General features: G+C 41.6%; 1 protein-coding gene across 3 annotated transcripts; it reads left to right on the forward strand.

The window, feature by feature from the left end:
- The first annotated feature begins 14,841 nt into the window (after positions 1-14,841).
- tpgs2 (tubulin polyglutamylase complex subunit 2) lies at positions 14,842-19,935 on the forward strand. Of its 3 annotated transcripts, none has more exons than XM_021568673.2 (7): positions 14,842-15,159; positions 15,337-15,425; positions 17,493-17,580; positions 17,708-17,827; positions 18,056-18,169; positions 18,384-18,547; positions 19,305-19,935. In XM_021568673.2, exons 1-7 carry the CDS (start codon positions 15,084-15,086, stop codon positions 19,521-19,523), a joined length of 870 nt encoding a protein of 289 aa, XP_021424348.1. In that variant the 5' UTR covers positions 14,842-15,083; the 3' UTR covers positions 19,524-19,935. The 3 variants fall into 3 exon arrangements, with proteins under 3 accessions (XP_021424348.1, XP_021424346.1, XP_021424347.1); XM_021568671.2 differs by having other exon boundaries at positions 14,863-15,159; positions 17,690-17,827; XM_021568672.2 differs by having other exon boundaries at positions 14,885-15,159; positions 15,346-15,425; positions 17,690-17,827.
- The last annotated feature ends 268 nt before the right edge of the window (positions 19,936-20,203 follow it).

Raw genomic sequence — 20,203 nt, forward strand, 5'->3', positions numbered from 1 at the left:
ATTATTGAAATCACATAGTTATGTTTACAGTGATATATTGGGAGGGACAAATCCTATTTTTCCCAGGATGGGGGGGGGTCGTGTCCCCCCCGTCCCCCTGGGATTTCCCCCTATGATTACAGCCTTGAGTCTTCTTGGGTATTTTTATTTTATTTTATTTTATTTCACCTTTATTTAACCAGGTAGGCTAGTTGAGAACAAGTTCTCATTTGCAACTGCGACCTGGCCAAGATAAGGCATAGCAGTGTGAACAGACAACACAGAGTTACACATGGAGTAAACAATTAACAAGTCAATAACACAGTAGAAAAAAGGGGAGTCTATATATACATTGTGTGCAAAAGGCATGAGAAGGTAGGCAAATAATTACAATTATGCAGATTAACACTGGAGTGATAAATGATCAGATGGTTATGTAAAGGTAGAGACGCTACAAGCTAGGCAAACCTGTATTTGGGGAGTTTCCCCCACTCTTCTCTGAAGATCCAGATATGTTCATTTGGGTTCAAGTCCAGGCTCTGGCTGGGCCACTCATGGACATTCACAGACTTGTCCCGAAGCCACCCTTGCGTTGTCTTGGCTGTGTGCTTAGGGTCGTTGTCCTGTTAGAAGGTGAACCTTCGCCTCAGTCTGAGGTCCTGGGTGCTCTGGAACAGGTTTTCATCAAGGATCTCTCTGTACTTTTCTCCGTTCATCTTTCCCTCGATCCTGACTCGTCTTCCAGTCCCTGCCACTGAAAAACATCCCCACACCATGATGCTGCCACCACCATGCTTTACCGCAGAGACGCTGGCAGGTTCTCTAGACGTGACACTTTGCATTCAGGCCAAAGAGTTCAATCTTGGTTTCATCAGACCAGTGGATCTTGTTTCTCAGAGACTTCAGGTGCCCTTTGTCAAACTCCAAGCGGGCTGCCATGTGCCTTTTACTGAGGAGTGGCTTCTGTCTGGTGGAGTAATGCAGAGATGGTAGTCCTTCTAGAAGGTGCTCCCATCTCCACAGAGGAACTCTGGAGCTCCATCAGAGTGACCATCTGGTTCTTGGTCACCTCCCTGACCAAGGCTCTTCTCCCCGATTGCTCAGTTTAGCCCGGTGGCCAGCTCCAAGAAGAATCTTGGTGATTCCAAACTTCTTCCATTTAAGAATGATGGAGGCCACTGCGTTCTTGGGGACCTTCAATGCTGCAGACATTTTTTGATACCCTTCCCCAAATCTGTGCCTCGACACAATCATGTCTCGGAGCCCTACGGACAATTCCCTCGACTTCACGGCTTGGTTTTTGCTCTGACATCACTATCAACTGTGGGATCTTATAAAGACAGGTTTGTGCCTTTCCAAATCATGTCCAATCAATTGAATTTACCACAGTTGGACTCCAATCAAGTTGTAGAAACATCTCAAGGATGATCAATAGAAACAGGATGCACCTGAGCTCAATTTCGAGTCTCATAGCAAAGGGTCTGAATACTTACGTAAATAAGGTATTTCTGTTTTCTAAAATCTCAAAACCCGTTTTTGCTTTGTCATTATGCGGTACTGTGTGTAGATTGATGAGTATAATTTTTTTTTAATCAATTATAGAATAAGGCTGTAACATAACAAAATGTGGAAAAATGGAAAGGGGTACAGTGCCTTGCGAAAGTATTCGGCCCCCTTGAACTTTGCAACCTTTTGCCACATTTCAGGCTTCAAACATAAAGATATAAAACTGTATTTTTTTGTGAAGAATCAACAACAAGTGGGACACAATCATGAAGTGGAACGACATTTATTATTTCAAACTTTTTTAACAAATCAAAAACTGAAAAATTGGGCGTGCAAAATTATTCAGCCCCTTTACTTTCAGTGCAGCAAACTCTCTCCAGAAGTTCAGTGAGGATCTCTGAATGATCCAATGTTGACCTAAATGACTAATGATGATAAATACAATCCGCCTGTGTGTAATCAAGTCTCCGTATAAATGCACCTGCACTGTGATAGTCTCAGAGGTCCGTTAAAAGCGCAGAGAGCATCATGAAGAACAAGGAACACACCAGGCAGGTCCGAGATACTGTTGTGAAGAAGTTTAAAGCCGGATTTGGATACAAAAAGATTTCCCAAGCTTTAAACATCCCAAGGAGCACTGTGCAAGCGATAATATTGAAATGAAGGAGTATCAGACCACTGCAAATCTACCAAGACCTGGCCGTAACTCTAAACTTTCAGCTCATACAAGGAGAAGACTGATCAAAGATGCAGCCAAGAGGCCCATGATCACTCTGGATGAACTGCAGAGATCTACAGCTGAGGTGGGAGACTCTGTCCATAGGACAACAATCAGTCGTATATTGCACAAATCTGGCCTTTATGGAAGAGTGGCAAGAAGAAAGCCATTTCTTAAAGATATCCATAAAAAGTGTTGTTTAAAGTTTGCCACAAGCCACCTGGGAGACACACCAAACATGTGGAAGAAGGTGCTCTGGTCAGATGAAACCAAAATTGAACTTTTTGGCAACAATGCAAAACGTTATGTTTGGCGTAAAAGCAACACAGCTGAACACACCATCCCCACTGTCAAACATGGTGGTGGCAGCATCATGGTTTGGGCCTGCTTTTCTTCAGCAGGGACAGGGAAGATGGTTAAAATTGATGGGAAGATGGATGGAGCCAAATACAGGACCATTCTGGAAGAAAACCTGATGGAGTCTGCAAAAGACCTGAGACTGGGACGGAGATTTGTCTTCCAACAAGACAATGATCCAAAACATAAAGCAAAATCTACGATGGAATGGTTCAAAAATAAACATATCCAGGTGTTAGAATGGCCAAGTCAAAGTCCAGACCTGAATCCAATCGAGAATCTGTGGAAAGAACTGAAAACTGCTGTTCACAAATGCTCTCCATCCAACCTCACTGAGCTCGAGCTGTTTTGCAAGGAGGAATGGGAAAAAATGTCAGTCTCTCGATGTGCAAAACTGATAGAGACATACCCCAAGCGACTTACAGCTGTAATCGCAGCAAAAGGTGGCGCTACAAAGTATTAACTTAAGGGGGCTGAATAATTTTGCACGCCCAATTTTTCAGTTTTTGATTTGTTAAAAAAGTTTGAAATATCCAATAAATGTCGTTCCACTTCATGATTGTGTCCCACTTGTTGTTGATTCTTCACAAAAAAATACAGTTTTATATCTTTATGTTTGAAGCCTGAAATGTGGCAAAAGGTCGCAAAGTTCAAGGGGGCCGAATACTTTCGCAAGGCACTGTACAGTAGGCTGGTTGATGGCACCTGCAGGCCTGTTTGAGGGACAACCGGACAGAATATATCAGAATTCTTGGACTTCAGCTGAGACCCTCCTCTCCATCCCCATCCTTCAAGGAAAGTCTCTTCTTTATACTTCCTGTTAGGCATGATGCTCACAAGGTGTGTGTCTCCAATTTCTCTCATGGCGTGTGGTATTATCTTGCTATCGCTTTCTCTCCAGGATACATTAGGGGAAGTTGTTATGCTGTTGGTCAACTGCCTTATCTCCCTCATACTGAATTTTGCTCACACTTGTTCAACTGCCCTTTGATTAAATCGGTTTAATTCAATGTTTACATTTGCTTCAAGTGTGGTTTTTACTGAAAGTTGACAGATTGGACTTGTATGGAGAGATGTGGGTGTAGGGGGAGAGAGAGAGTGGAAAGATGGATGTAGGTTGAAGAAACCCCCTATCCTCCTGCCTCCCTCTCTTCTCTTGATAAGTAATGAAAGTGACTGTGACCATCCACTTCAGCTAGCATTTCCTGCTTTTAGGCCTGTTTACATTTTTCAAGGTAAAGCTTTGGATGAAGTGTCAAAAATGTGACACAGGCTGTATTATTATGCTTATGTATGTGTTGGTACTGTCTGTTCAATCAGGTATTGAATATTCTTAAATCTTAAATCTGACATGGGTTGAAGTTACCAATATTAAACCTACGTCAAGTCTACAGAATAACCTGTGTTGTACAATATTCTTTCCACTAGATTGTACTAATGTGCTGTCACCTCCAAAGAGGTCTAATGTGAGTTTTTCTATTCACCCTTCAAGTACTGAGCAAATGTCCAAATTAATGAAATTTATGATTACTAGATATGACTGGTTGTGATCCAGTCACATGTGACATGCAAAGTCCAAGTGTCATACAAAGCGGGTCATGTTGAGACCCCAACTCCTGTTTGTCACTCACACCATTAAATAGCTTAAACATATACCGTTGAAGGTGTGGTCTGTACCTTCTGAATATTCCCTTTTGATTGCACAAATATTTCCATTTGTTCTCTCAGAATTACTGCCACAGATTTATGTTAGATACTCAGGCACTGGCTCATTGGAAGAGAGAGGGCTTGAGGCTGCAGCCCACTAACAAATGACCAGCCAGGCCACCACACACACCTGCAGTACACTCCTCTCCCCGCCCCTACTTACTTACGTGCATACAATTCAAGTCTGTATTCACAAAGTGTCTCAGGGTAGCATTGCTGATCTAGGATCACTGACCAGGTCCCTCTATGTAGTCAGCAGTTGCACCTGCTGTTTCAGCTATGAGCACCGGACCCCTGATCAACTTCCCATTCTAGGAAAGTCACATCTAATAAGTCATTGTGGAGATGACACAATTGTCTTAATATCGAATCGTGTCTTGATGACCTTTTATGATAGGGAATATCATTCTGATTCGGACTCCTCGCACCTGTGTACAAAAGGATTCATGCCTATGCAGAACTAAAAGTCCTCAGCATGGACAACCAAAGGAATGTGTGCTTTCATGTGTATAAATAAAGTTTTGGCATTCTTTTCAACATTTCAGAAAAATAACGATTTATTTCAGCTAAATTGCTTGTATTAGCAAGGAGTTAACCCTGGAGTCCATTTGAGACCTGAATGTAGGACCTTGAAATGACAGATGACAAGTGTACTAAACACAAACACGCTGCATTAAAGATAAAGGCAGTCATACTTTTGTATCACTATTTTTTTCTTTGTTTGAAAAAGATGATCTGAAAACAGTGTATTATATAAATAATAAATGGTAGTTGAATGGTACAGCTCGTTTGATTTACACAGGTTAGTAGAATAAGGAAATAATTCAAGGTTTTTACAGAAACATGATTCATGGTACTCATGGTCATCAGTTGAAGTCAGGTGTAATGAGTGTTGACAGTATGGTTCACAGTTATGTTATTAGTAGCTTTAAGTAAGCACTCTAATTAAGTGATAATGCCAGAGAAGCCGGTGTTTAGAGGATAAATTATATTGGCATGGGTGTTGTTAGGCCCGAGACGAAGTCGATTAATTTATTCATACTATTTCATCCTTCCACAAGATATAGTCTAGGGTTGCTAGAGACACGACCCAGTCGTTCAGTCTTTTTGTTCTGTATCTATGGACGCGACGCAGTTCGAAATTCGAAATGTTCAATTGCCATACTGGCTAGCAATGTTCGTATCCCTTGCTTGCTATCTAGCCAACTACGGCTAATTTACAGTCAGGTAAAGAAGTGCAGCCAGAATAACAGCAAATTAGCTGCATTTGCAGCTGTTTTCTAGTGACATTTATTTGGATACATCCATAACAATGTGCTAATGAGGCGCAATTTCGCCTGGCATAGAACATGTGCTCACTCATTAGGACACGGTTGTTCTGAGGAGCTAGCCAACACAGCTACAGTAACATAATCACTTCAAACTGAAGCTGGAAAGACGGCAAATTAGCTTTGTTTCTTTTTTCCTTTTTTGAAATGACAGTTTTTTTTGTATATGTCCATAAAAATGATGCCAGCTGACTAGCTGAGAAACACTGCCTGCCTGCCTGTCTGTCTTGTCCCGACTCCCAACACGTTCATTACTATGGGAGAACAGAAGATCAAATTTGAATAATGAAACAATGTTAAAATGTCAGAGAGACAGACAGCAAGGTTTACACAAATCTCTGCTGTTGAAAATGAAATGCTGGTCTAAAATAAATGTGAGATAATGTCTAGATCCTTTTTATAATGGTTGGGCTGAGACAGTGGATTGCGCAGTCAGATAGAGCAGAGTAAATATGCATTTTAACGTCATAGATTTAGCTTGGTGGCAATTTGTGGAATAGACACCGTCTGGAATGCGATTTTTACCAATCAGCATTCAGGATTTGACCCACTATATAATAATACAATATTTTAGTAATTTGAAGTTAAAGTTTCCACACAAGGTCACACTGTTAATACGAGTGTTGACAGCATTTGCTTTCTATTGTTTGCGCTTCCTAAGGGAACAGAGGGATGAAGCTTGGGACTGATATTCAATTTGAGGTCACCATTCCTCTCTCCCCAGCACATCTGGTGTTTGGGTCAAAGATAAGATGTGTCCTTAGTGTCATGAACTTAAACAGGCTGTAAGATACGGTGGAACATTTGGAACAGAGGTATAAATAATTGAATAGGATACCATTTTGTCAACCTGACATGACAATTTCCAATTATTATTTCTCAATTCGTTACATTTTGAATAACAAGTGATTTAAGTAAGAAAGTAATTTCATATAAAAATTACTTGAAACACTGTCCAACTTGAAGTAAGTAGATCCAAATAATTATGGCTGTGGGTAACAAAAAAAGAAAGAGCTGATAGGCCAGCACCAACTTTTTGCAGCTTTCATTTTTTTAATAAAAAAAAAAATCATACACACAAAATATAAAATAAAGTTGTTTAAGCTGAACTTTTAGCCATACGTCAATGCAACAGGTCTAGCTGATAAGATTCCAAGTGAAAGGAGCTCTGTGATTGTTAAGTTTAGTAGGTGGCTATTTTGCTTAATGGGACCCTGTATCACTTGATGTGTCTCCAGTATGATTATGCTGTATGTACGCATAGTTTTATCGAGGCTTATTGCCAAAATGCAGTAAGCTAGATTGGAAAAAAGGAAGGAGGTACTTAGGCCTAGTAGTACAGAATATTGCATTTTTAGGACTGATTAATATTGAGAATTTAGCATTTTTAGGACTGATGAACATGTAGCATAGAGTTTAACAATGATTCTGTATCTCTCCCTTTGAAATGCTTCCTTAGGCCTGCTGTCTTGGGAGAGCAGTTAGTGAAACTCTGCACATGTAAAGGTACCCGAATCTGGCCATTAAGGTAGCTCCCAAATTAAGAAAGGCCTGGCCATGTTTGTTTCTGCCCCTACTTTTTACCCCCACACACCTACAGTTGAAGTCTGAAGTTTACATACACTGAGGTTGGAGTCATTAAATCTTGTTTTTCAACAACTCCACAAATGTCTTGTTAAAAAACTAGGGTTTTGGCAAGTCGGTTAGGACATCTACTTTGTGCACGAAACAAGTAATTTTTCCAACAATTGTTTACTGACAGATTATTTCACTTATAATTCACTGTATCACAATTCCAGTGGGTCAGAAGTTTACAAACACTATGTTGACTGTGCCTTTAAACAGCTTGGAAAATTCCAGAAAATTATGTCATTGCTTTAGAAGCTTCTGATAGGCTAATTGACATAATTTGAGTCAATTGGAGGTGTAACGATGGATGTATTTCAAGGCCTACCTTCAAACTCAGTGCCTCTGCTTGACATCATGGGACAATCCCCAAAAATGTGCAGACCTCCACAAGTCTGGTTCATCCTTGGCAGCAATTTCCAAACTCCTGAAGGTACCTCGTTCATCTATACAAACAATAATACATAAGTATAAACACCATGGGACCACGCAGCCATCATACCGCTCAGGAAGGAGACACATTCTGTCTCCTAGAGATGAACGTACTTTAGTGCGAAAAGTGCAAATCAATCCCAGAACAACAGCAAAGGACCTTGTGGAGATGCTGGAGGAAACAGGTACAAAAGTATCTATATCCACAGTAAAATGAGTCCTATATCGACATAACCTGAAAGGCCGCTCAGCAAGGAAGAAGCCACTGCTCCAAAACCGCCATAAAAAAGCCAGACTACTGTTTGCAACTGAACACGGGGACAAGGATTGTATATTTTTGGAGAAATATCCTCTGGACTGATGAAACAAAAACAGAACTGTTTGGCCATACTGACCATTATGTTTGGAGGAAAAACGGGGAGGCTTGCAAGCCGAAGAACACTATCCCAACCGTGAAGCACGGGGGTGGCAGCATCATGTTGTGCTTTGGGTGCTTTGCTGCAGGAGGGACTTGTGTACTTCACAAAATAGATGGCATCATGAGGCAAGACAATTATGTGGATATATTGAAGCAGCAACTCAAGACATCAGTCAGGAAGTTAAAGCTTGGTCACAAATGGGTCTTCCAAATGGACAATGACCCCAAGCATACTTCCAAAGTTGTGGCAAAATGGCTTAAGGACAACAAAGTCAAGGTATTGGAGTAGCCATCACAAAGCCCTGACCTCAATCCTATAGAACATTTGTTGGCAGAACTGAAAAAGCGTGTGCGAGCAAGGAGGCCTACAAACCTGACTCAGTTACACCAGCTCTGTCAGGAGGAATGGGCCAAAATTCACCCAACGTATTGTGGGAAGCTTGTGGAAGGCTACCCAAAAAGTTTGACCCAAGTTAAAACATTTAAAGGCAATGCTACCAAATAGTGATTGAGTGTATGTAAACTTCTGACCCACTGAGAATGAAATGAAAGAAATAAAAGCTGAAATAAATAATTCTCTCTACTATTATTCTGACATTTCATATTCTTATAATAAAGTAGTGATCCTAACTGACCCAACACAGTGATTTTTTACTAGGATTAAATGTCAGGAATTGTGAAAAACTGAGTTTAAATGTATTTGGCTAAGGTGTATGTAACCTTCCGACTTCAACTGTACCTACACTCACAACCCACCCGTCTATACTTATGAATATGTGTCAGTGCTGTTAATACCGTGTCTGTTTTATTGTGTGTAGTTTTCTTATTTGGTTTAGCAGGATCTTCACGGGTGAGAAAGGATTCACCTTAAAGGACACGCAAAACGTATCTATTGTCTGAATTTTGGATTCACAGATTTAAGTTCTCCTGATGAGAAATGTACTGAAAAACAATGTAAATCTGGTACAGATAATGTTTGAAATGTTTTTATATAATGAGTCAGAAGTACAAGGAAAGAAAACAGAAAGAACAGACTCACTTAATCGTATTGAATGACCCCTGTTCTGACTTTCTGGTGAGACCTGATCACCCTCCATAGAAGGGCCAGAGGCATTGGGTGAAGTTTGAATGTTATATAGAATGCTGAAATTTTTGAAGGAGTGTATTGCTTTTGTTGTTTGTTTGTTTGTTTTTGTTTGTTTTTGTTTCAACACAAATCTCACCAGATTGGGCCTGCTGTATTGTCAAGACATTCCTCTGAGTTTTGGCCCTGTAACTCTGCGTTAAGATCGGCAAATATAATAGGGAAGTATAAGTCAATTTGCAAGATCCCACTGGGCATAAACTGGTTGACTCAACGTTGTTTCCACGCCATTTCAATGAAATAGACTGGTGGGGGTTGGGCGTGCAGGCGGCTGGGATGTCCTTGTCCCATCGTGCCCTAGCGACTCCTTGTGGCGGGCCGGGCGCATGCACACTGACTTCGGTTGCCAGCTGTACGGTGTTTCCTCTGACACATTGGTGCAGTGTGTCAACAATCAGTGCGGCTGAGCGGCATCATGTTTCGGAGGACGCATGGCTCTCGACCTTCGCTTCTCTCGTGTCCTTTCGGGAGATAACCTGGCATCTAAAGCACATTTCCTGCATTTTTACACAATCCGATATGCCGTCTCTATTTAGAACAAAAATTAATAAAAAATGCTCACAGCCATCATTCTAGGTAAGAGATCATTACTAAATATGTTTAAGTGATTAATATGACTGAACTAAACTGCCTTAATTTTGCTGGACCCCAGGAAGAGTAGTTGCTGCTTCGGCAGCATTTATGGGGATCCATAATAAATACAAATACAAGTCTCTCCCAACACAATTTCCTCCCAGTTCACACCTTTAATTTGTTTAATTCCCAAGGGAACGATTTGGAAACAAAAATGGAAGTAATGTAGTAACCAAAAAATGTAGTAATCAAAATATATTTTAGATTTTAGATTCTTCAAAGTAGCCACTCGCAAAACACCAGTCTCAACGTCAACAGTGAAGAGGCGACTCCGGGATGCTGGCCTTCTAGGCAGAGATGCAAAGAAAAAGCCATATCTCAGACTGGCCAATAAAAATAAAAGATTAAGATGGGCAAAAGAACACAGACACTGGACAGAGGAACTCTGCCTAGAAGGCTAGCATCCCGGAGTCGCCTCTTCACTGTTGACGTTGAGACTGGTGTTTTGCGGGTACTATTAAATGAAGCTACTTGTTGAGGACTTATAAGGCATCTGTTTCTCAAACTAGACACTCTAATGTACTTTTCCTCCTGCTCAATTGTGCACCGGGGCCTCCCACCCCTCTTTCTATTCTGGTTAGAGCAAGCTTGCGCTGTTCTGTGAAGGGAGTAGTACACAGCGTTGTACGAGATCTTCAGATTCTTGGCAATTTTTCGCATGAATAGCCTTAATTTCTGACAACTGATGAGTTTCAAAATACAGTTATTTGTTTCTGGCCATTTTGAGCCTGTAATCGAACCCACAAATGCTGATGCTCCAGATACTCAACTAGTCTAAAGAAGGCCAGTTTTATTGTTTCTTTAACCAGGACAACAGTTTTCAGCTGTGCTAACATCATTGCAAAAGGGTTTTCTAATGATCAACATTAACAATGTCAACACTGTATTTCTGATCAATTGTTTGTTATTTTAATGGACAGAAATGTGCTTTTCTTTCAAAAACAAGGACATTTCTAAGTGACCCCAGACTTTTGAACGGTAGTGTATATAGAACGATTGATTATATTTCACTTCCTTGTTTGAAGCCGAACCTAACGCGTCCCTGCTTACTGTGCAGATTCTCATCCGTCTTCCTGACCGGCACTGTCAACTGTGAGACGTTATATTGACAGGTGAGTGCCTTTCCAAATAATTTCAATCAATTGGCATTACCACAGGTGGACTCCAATCAAGTTGTAGAAACATCTCAAGGATGATCAATGAAAACAGGATACACTTGAGCTCAATTTCGAATCTCATAGCGAAGGGTCTGAATACTTATGTAAATAAGGTATTTCTGTTTTATTTTTAATTCATTTGCAAAAAAATCAGAAAAACTGTTTTCACTTTGTTATTATGGAGTATTGTGTATAAATTGTGAAAAAAACATTTTTAATCAATTTTAGAATAAGGCTGTATCATAACAAAATGTTAAAGTGAAAGGGTTTGAACACTTTCCGAATGCAGTGTATTGTTTCTGCAATGAATTATAGATGCCAAATGAACGGCCACAGATAGAACAAAAAAAAACGGTGTTGTTTAGAAGGAGTGCATGGGCGAATTGAATTATTGCACACGCGCATTTCACAGAGTAGGCGTTCCCTAACAGAAATATGCTAATAAATGCTAGAACTCGCCAATAGGAGCTTGTTTGCTTCCATTGGAAACGACATGCTAAGGTCTATCTTGGGTTCATTATAATAACTCTTGGAACGGCTCTTTCACCGATTCGGTTCCAGACGTTCTCCAAAAGGATCTGTACAAAAAGAACAGTTTTTTTAATTACATTTTTAATTGAATCTTTATTTAACCAGGCAGGCCAGTTGAGAACAAGTTCTCATTTACAACTGCGTCCTGGCCAAGATAAAGCAAAGCAGTGCGACACAAACAACAACACAGAGTTACACATGGAATAAACAAACGTACAGTCAATAACACAATAGAAAGTCTATACACAGTGTGTGCAAATGAGGTAAGAATAGGGAGGTAAGGCAATAAATAGGCCATAGTTGCAAAATAATTACAATTTAGCAATTAAACAATGGAGTGATAGATGTGTAGAAGATGAATGTGCAAGTAGAGATACTGTGGTGCAAATAACAATACGGGGATGAGATAGTTGGGTCGTCTATTTACAGATAGGCTATGTACAGGTGCAATGATCTGTAAGCTGCTCTGACAGCTGATGCTTAAAGTTAGTGAGCGAGATATGAGTCTCCAGCTTCAGTGATTTTTGCAATTAGTTCCAGTCATTGGCAGCAGAGAACTGGAAGGAAAGGCGGCCAAAGGGGGAATTGGCTTTGGGGGTGACCAGTGAAATATACCTGCTGGAGCGCGTGCTATGGGTGGGGACTGCTATGGTGACCAGGGAGCTGAGATAAGGTGGGGCTTTACCTAGCAAAGACTTATAGATGACCTGGAGCCAGTGGGTTTGGCGATGAATATGAAGCGAGTGCCAGCCAACGAGAGTATACAGGTCGCAGTAGTGGGTAGTATATGGGGCTTTGTTGACAAAACGGATGGCACTGTGATAGACTGCATCCAATTTGCTGAGTAGAGTGTTGGAGGCTATTTTTAAATGACATCTCCGAAGTCAAGGATCAGTAGGATAGTCAGTTTTACGAGGGTATGTTTGGCAGCATGAGTGAAGGATGCTTTGTTACGAAATAATTTTGGATTGGAGATGCTTAACGTGAGTCTGGAAGGAGAGTTTTCAGTCTAACCAGACACCTAGGTAGTTGTCCACATATTCTAAGTCAGAACCATCCAGAGTAGGGATGCTAGACAGGCGGGCAGGTGCGGGCAGTGATTGGTTGAAGAGCATGCATTTAGTTTTACTTGCATTGAAGAGCAGTTAGAGGTCACAGAAGGAGAGTTGTATGGCGTTGAAGGTTGTCTGGAGGTTAGTTAACACAGTATCCAAAGAATGGCCAGAAGTATACAGAATGGTGTCGTCTGGTTAGAGGTGGATCAGAGAATCACCAGCAGCAAGAGCGACATCCTTGATGTATACAGAGAAAATAGTCGGCCCGAGAATTGAACCCTGTGGCACTCCCATAGAGACTGCCAGGGGTCCGGACAAGAGGTCCTCCGATTTGACACACTGAACTGTCTGAGAAGTAGTTGGTGAACCAGGCGAGGCGGTCATTTAAGAAACCAAGGCTGTTGAGTCTGCCAATAAGAATGAGGTGATTGACAGAGTCCAAAGCCTTGGCCAGGTCGATGAATACGGCTGCACAGTATTGTCTTTTATCGATGGCGGTTATGATATCGTTTAGGACCTTGAGCGTTGCTGAGGTGCACCCATTACCAGCTCGGAAACCAGATTGCATAGGGGAGAAGGCATGGTGGAATTCGAAATGGTCGGTGATCTGTTTGTTAACTTCGCTTTCGAAGACCATAGAAAGGCAGGGTAGAATAGATATAGGTCTGTAAGAAGAGCGGGATGACCGCGGCAGCTTTCCAATCTTTGGGGATATCAGATGATATGAAAGAAAGGTTGAACAGGCTAGTAATAGGGGTTGCAACAATTGCGGCGGATAATTTTAGAAAGAGAGGGTCCAGATTGTCTGGCCCTACTGATTTTTAGGGGTCCAGATTTTGCAGCTCTTTCAGAACATCAGCTATCTGGATTTGGGTGAAGGAGAAATGGTGGAGGCTTGGGAAAGTTGCTGTGGGGGGTGTAGAGCTGTTTACCGGGGTAGGGGTAGCCAGGTGGAAAGCATCGCCAGCTGTTGATAAATGTTTATTGAAATTCTCAATTATCGTGGATTTATCAGTGGTGACAGTGTTTACTAGCCTCAGTGCAGTAGGCAGCTGGGAGGAGGTGCTCTTATTCTCCATGGACTTTACAATATCCCAGAACTTTTGGGAATTTGTGCTACAGGATGCACATTTCTGTTTGAAAAAGCTAGCTTTTGCTTTCCTAACTGCCTGTGTATATTGAACTTCCCTAAAAAGTTGCATATCGCGGGGGCTATTCGATGCTAATGCAGTACGCCACAGGATGTTTTTGTGCTGGTCAAGAGCAGTCAGGTCTGGAGTGAACCAAGTTTGTTTGAGAACGACCCATCAACTAGTGGGGGATAGACGAAGGATGCCAGATTGGCACACACTGAACAAATCTGATTAAAAAAAGTGGATATTTGTCAAATCCGTCATGTTTGATGTGTTGTAAAAGGCCCACAGTGTGGAAATGTATTGCGGTTGACATCCATACAAGCATTATACTCAGAATTTGTTACCTCAACATAGTGTGAAATACACATATAAATATTAGCCTAAATGTAGGAACATTTTGCTAGGGTGCAATGAGGAGATTTGGGATCTTTCCCCCACACATTTCCTTGGCATTTTCATTTATGGGCTCAAGTTCCATTGACCTCTTCACCCATCTATGCCAATTTTAAGATTAGTTCATGCTTTTAAAACGACATTACATTTCACATTTGTGGTAAAGAGGTCAATCAAACTGGAATGGAATTGCCATGGAAACGTGTGGGGGAAAGATGCGAGTATCCTCATTGCAACCCAGAAAAATGTGCCTACATTTATTTAGGCTATTTTATATGCATTTCATATAAAATCAACCTCAACACATGTTCATGTCATCGTTACCAATCAACTGCATTACATTTAAAAACTACTTTGACTACCACCACCGATTTCTGTACGCTAGCTATGCAAACAAGTTTAGAATTGGGTTAGAATGTAGCAGTCCCTTCTTAAAACCTTAAAAAGGACAACTTCTACATGTTATGTAGCGTAAACAGCCAAATATATCCATATCTGGTTTAAGTAACCACATTGTGGGCCTGTTACAATACATACACCATGACGGATTTGACGACTTTGTTAGATCAGATTTGTTGAATGTGCGGCAATCTGGTCAAAGCCTTCTATTTACTCTTTTACCGCATCTATGATCACTGAGGGGAGCTACAATCAAGTTCTGTCTCGTGCAGTCCAACCCTCGCAGGCCCAAGAGCCTGTGTAGGGAGCTATGGCGTTTTTGAATGATAATGAATGAGATCTTTTTATGCTTTTTGTTATTGCATGTGTGGATTCATGTTTTCCCTTCTCCATAATGAATGTACTTTTTTTTTCTTCACCCCGTCCAGTTGGGGGCGGCAATACAACAATAATTGTGGTGCACCATAACATCTCAGAGAAGAAGATAATCTGCGACTCCTCCAGAAAATTAACTGTTAGATGGATTTTATTAATATTTCTCTGCTGTGATTTCTAATTATTCAAATGGAGGAGACAAAGGAAGGTTTAACATGTAAAGGGGTCGCTGAAAGGCTGACACTCGGCATCACCAGAGTACTTGGTAAGCATTAATTTTCGCTGGCTAGCTAGCGTTTGATTTAGCAAGCCTGTTGTGGTTGCTGCTAGGCTAGCTAGCTCGCTAGAAGCCTGTTTGGGACGTCCTGTTAGGATTTTTTTCTTCTTCATTGCATTACAGTTGTGGCTAACATTAATTGTCATTATGCTGTATAATATTTTGGTGTCACAGAGAGTATGCCCGGGGTGATGGACGTGCGTTTTGTGGAGAGGGAGCCTGCAGAGAAGCGATGCCTGCTGTCATGGGAACAGGTAAAAACACAGGCTGGCTGCATTTCAATACTAAAATTGCTCCTTCTCTCCATCACGTCAGTGTAGGACAGGTGAAGGAAAGGAGGGAGAGAGGTTCTTATCCCGGTTTGGGAGGGAATTCTGTGTCAATCCATTTGAATTCAATCATTTTTTGATAGCATCACTTTTTGACAGCAACAGAACTTTCCAGACATATTTGCCCATGGAAGAAGTGGTCAGAAAGTGACTTAATGGACCCAGCCCAAAGGCCGGCAGATGACGATATTGAGTTGTCATTTTACATTCAAATGCATTGTATGCAGCCTGCAAAACATCAGTATCCCTCGTGGACCGGTATGTACCTAAAACATCCATTCAGGCTGCATAGGCTTTGATTTCCTCAGATGGATCCTTTGGAATTATACCAATGAGATATACCAATGGGAAGTCTATGGCTAACTATAATGGTAGTTAGCATTTGCCAAACCACCTCTGACGAATGCCTTCATTACTGGACATAGGCATATAAAGGTATCCACGATTTCATCTGACTCTGGGCAAGTAAATAAATTGCCTCATTGCCAAAATCCCTTTAACTCTGTAATGGTGAGAATGTGGAAAATAATTGGAAAATATGCATACTTCCCTTATGGAACACCATTTTCCACCACCATGCTATAGTGGCTAAATGCTAATCCCGGATGTTGTCTTTCATTTTCAGGCAATCAAGTTGCAGCAGCAGGCCTGCCAACCTTTGAACATACTGTAGCTTGGAGTGAGATTGTGAATGTCATTGGCTCCACCCCAAGTCTGTGTTCTGACCAAATCAATTAAACAGATAATACAATCCCCTGAACACAAGATTACATAGTTCAAATCTGCCCCTACACCCTACCCAAATGATCTTTCAATGTATCCCCCCTAGAATCAGTTACACAGTTGGGTTCACAATCTGTCTGGGCAAAGATATTGTTCATAATTAGACAAATCAGGTCACCCTACCAAAATTATATGCTAATAAGGCTGACCTAAAAGAGTAAACATTAGGCTATCGGTATAAATTTTGTACAGGTGGTTAAACATAGCGGTAAGCAGACCTAATGTACTTTTCTCCAACCAACGTAGGCCTACCTAGTGAAGTTATTTAACTATATGTAACAGTATAAGTTTAGACCGTCCCCTCGCCCATACCCGGGCGCGAACCAGGGACCCTCTGCACACATCAACAACTGACACCCACGAGGCATCGTTACCCATCGCTCCACAAAAGCAAGGGGAACTACTACTTCAAGGTCTCAGAGCAAGTGACGTCACCGATTGAAACGCTATTTAGCGCGCACCACCGCTAACTAAGCTAGCCGTCTCACATCCGTTACATATATCCCCTATTCAACATTGCTTTTAAGAGTGTAGTGTTTAATCACAGTTGCTGCTGACAGATATGAAACAGTGATTTGATGGGCCATGTTTCGTATTATGTTACGAATTTCCAAATGCACTATGACTTTGTATGATATGTTACAAATTCTAGCTAGGTGGCTAACGATAGCTAGCTGGCTAACAATACCTAGCTTAGGGGTTAGCATCAAGATTACGTTTAGGAGTTAGGTTAAAGGTCTGGGGAAGGGTTAGGGGAAGGTTTAGAGCTAGGATGAGGGTTAGCTAACGTACAAAGTAGTTGCAAAGTAGATAAAAAGTAATAAATTGTTGAAACGTTGCTAAACTGCCAAAGACCAGACTGAAGCTACAACATATGCAGATTTTTTATTTATTTTTTAATTTAAGTGTTTTTTCTTACAAAATTCTAAAATAATTTTACAACGCTGTTTTGTAAGCCCTTAAATTATATAAATCTCAACCATTTATCTTTTCCAGTGATGAGATGTCTCATGGTAGGGTATGCAAAATGGGCCAAATTTGAGCACATTTATCTCTTGATTCAGTTCCAAATAGTCACATTTTGATCACTTCTACAATGGGCAAATATGTATGGAATGTTTTGTTCAAATCAATAGGGGTGCTGTGAAAAAGTGATTGAATTTAAATAGATTTACCCCTCTGTGTTGACATTTTTTGTGCGGTTTACAGAAAAATACCTGTGTTCTGCCCGAGGACCTCCGAGACTTTTATCTCACAACGGATGGCTTCACCCTTACCTGGAGTGCCAAACTCGAGAGTAGGTAACCCTGACAGTGACACATTCAGCCCCAAACATCCATAGAAGAACAGACAACTGAACACTATCTGTCCTTCTCTCTGTGACACTCTTTCCTACATTGTACCAGATGAATCTGTGCCTTTAGGATGCATGGTGCTCAACGGTGTGGCCAACCTGCGTCCTCTTTGCCAGTCATCGTCAGTGTTCTCCCTCCCCAACGCACCCTCACTGGCTGACCTGGACTGGGACGAAGAACAAGTTGAAGGTGACACCACCTCATTCAGCTACTTAGGGGATTCTTTAGTTTCAGCCTCCAATGTTATTGTATACTGAATCTTCTACCGATGGGTTCCTTGTCGAAATGTTGGACATATTGTAGAATACGGGGCATTGAAGCAAATGTTCCATAAATTGCTACGTCATGTATAGATAGGCCTATCTAGTTAACATAGTAGGACACACACAGACAATTCACACATTCTGTTTTCCTCAGAGTCAGAGTGTGGGCTGGTGGAGCCCCATTTTGATTCCAGGAGCCGTATCTTTGAGCTGGACCCCTGCAGTGGGAATGGCAAAGTCTGCCTGGTCTACAAAGACTGCACAGAAGGTACCCATTTACCCATGTGATATGCCACATGCACTGTGTGTGTAAAATATCATGAAAGAATAAGAGAGGAAGACAATTTCCGTTTGCCATATTTTACACCAGACTTTATGAAAGTTAGAAAGTTAAATTGATTTTGACTGGTTAATATTCATGGGAATGTGCCCATAATTATTTCATCCCCCTTGCTCTCTGTCCCATGGCTGTTTGGTTCCAGGTGTGGTGGCCCAGAAGTGTGAGGTGTGGTTCCTGGATCGCTCTCTGTACTGGCACTACCTAACACCCAGCTTCACCGCCTACTACCGCCTGATGATCACCAACTTAGGCCTGCCAGAGTGGCAGAACGCCTTCACCCCCTACGGCCCCAGTCCCCAGGCCAAGGTAATACACCGTCACCTCCTAGAAGGAGCGAGGCTGGGGTTATGGGATTTTGTTGGAATTGGGACAAAATTTAAGAGAGTACATTGGGTGTCTAAGAGCACTTGAAAATAGTGACCATTGTTCTTATGTATTGCATGCAGATGTAATTGTAACACATCTACAATGATATGTATTAGAGGCCTACTACCATGTATGGAAGTAAAAAACTAAATCAGCACAGCCAAAAAGGTGATCCATTACATACAAGGTAAACACAGATTTTATTGTTTCTTTCAATGTACAATATATAGTCATGTCAAACATAACAGACCGCAGTTAGGCTATGTATCATCACCATCTGGCCACATCAGCTAAAACAAATAAGTCAGGGCCTAGGACTAAAGTGTTTTGACTGAGGTATGTTGACCCCCAAGCTCTGACCCAATGGAGGGGTCATTAAGTGCATTTGTTTCATTGCCCTGCCCTACCTTGACTAGGTCTCACAAAAAAATATTAGTATTTTAGTCATTTAAGTGTATCCTAAAATGAGTTATACTGTAGTAAGCAACTTATAAATGTGTAGCTATACTTTTTGATTAGACAACTTAACAATAAGGTTTGTTATATATGTTTAAAACAAGTCCGTCTCATGAAAGAGATTTCTCTCAGCACGCAAACCTAAATAAGTACAGCTTAACAGTAGGATATAATGCCATTAGTTTTTGTTCGGTTAGTTAGTTTACCCATTGTGCTTGTGTCATCTATATCTCCCCAACAGCAGTGGGCGTCTCTCTACCAGCCCCTGAGTTTCCACTGTGAGCCCAGTATGGCCGACCTCACCGGAGATCCGCCTGTCAACAAGCTGGACCCCAGCAAAGCCTTCCGGGGCAAAGCAAAGCTGCCCGCCCCGAAGAAGAAACAGTCGCCCCAGGGAGGGGTGGGGGGCACTGCCAAGGGGCAGGGGAGCTCAGGGAGGCATAGTGGGGGCAGGCGATAAGGAAACTTCCCCTCCCCCACCCCCCAAAAAATACATATTCAATGGGCTATGGCAGTGTTTCCCCTGCATTTGTTTCTTGAGTGGGGTGAAAAGGGCCCGGAAGCAACATATCTGGCTGCTACCATTCAGAATATTGAAGCTAACGATCTATGTGGTAGGTAATGGGGCTACAGCGCTTGGCTTCTCAAGTAAGTAATGGCAGGGAAACGGTAGCTATGTATTATACCACTATAAATGCTTCTCCTCCTGAGTGTGTGGGTGTGTGTGTGTGTGTGTGTGCGTGCCTGACATGTTTTTTCTAGCAATGCTGCTATTCCCTGTGAAGCCTTGTAGGCCATCCTGTTGATCCTATTTATTTCCCTTTTGTGTCTATGGCTGTATGTATTTCCTATTAAAGGCAGATGAGAATCGTTTCGGTTAAACCTGTGTTATTGTCGATGGCCATTTTAATGAGTCCAGATTTCCTCCAGTGTCCTCAGATGTGCTGCATTGTGCTTTGAAACCGAAACGAGTAATGAGCACCAATTACATTCTTGACATAGTCTCTTGCATTTTGTCATCAGTTTCAAGGCTCCATAGTTCTATTGGTTGAGGGGTAAGCTGATCCTAGACTTGTACCTACAGGCAACTTCTATATGGAGCTTTGACTTCTGTTAGAGGTGGTCTCATTCATCCTTAGC

The sequence above is a fragment of the Oncorhynchus mykiss genome, chromosome 17 (assembly GCF_013265735.2).
Source record: "Oncorhynchus mykiss isolate Arlee chromosome 17, USDA_OmykA_1.1, whole genome shotgun sequence".
In the NCBI taxonomy this organism is placed as follows: Eukaryota; Metazoa; Chordata; class Actinopteri; order Salmoniformes; family Salmonidae; genus Oncorhynchus; species Oncorhynchus mykiss.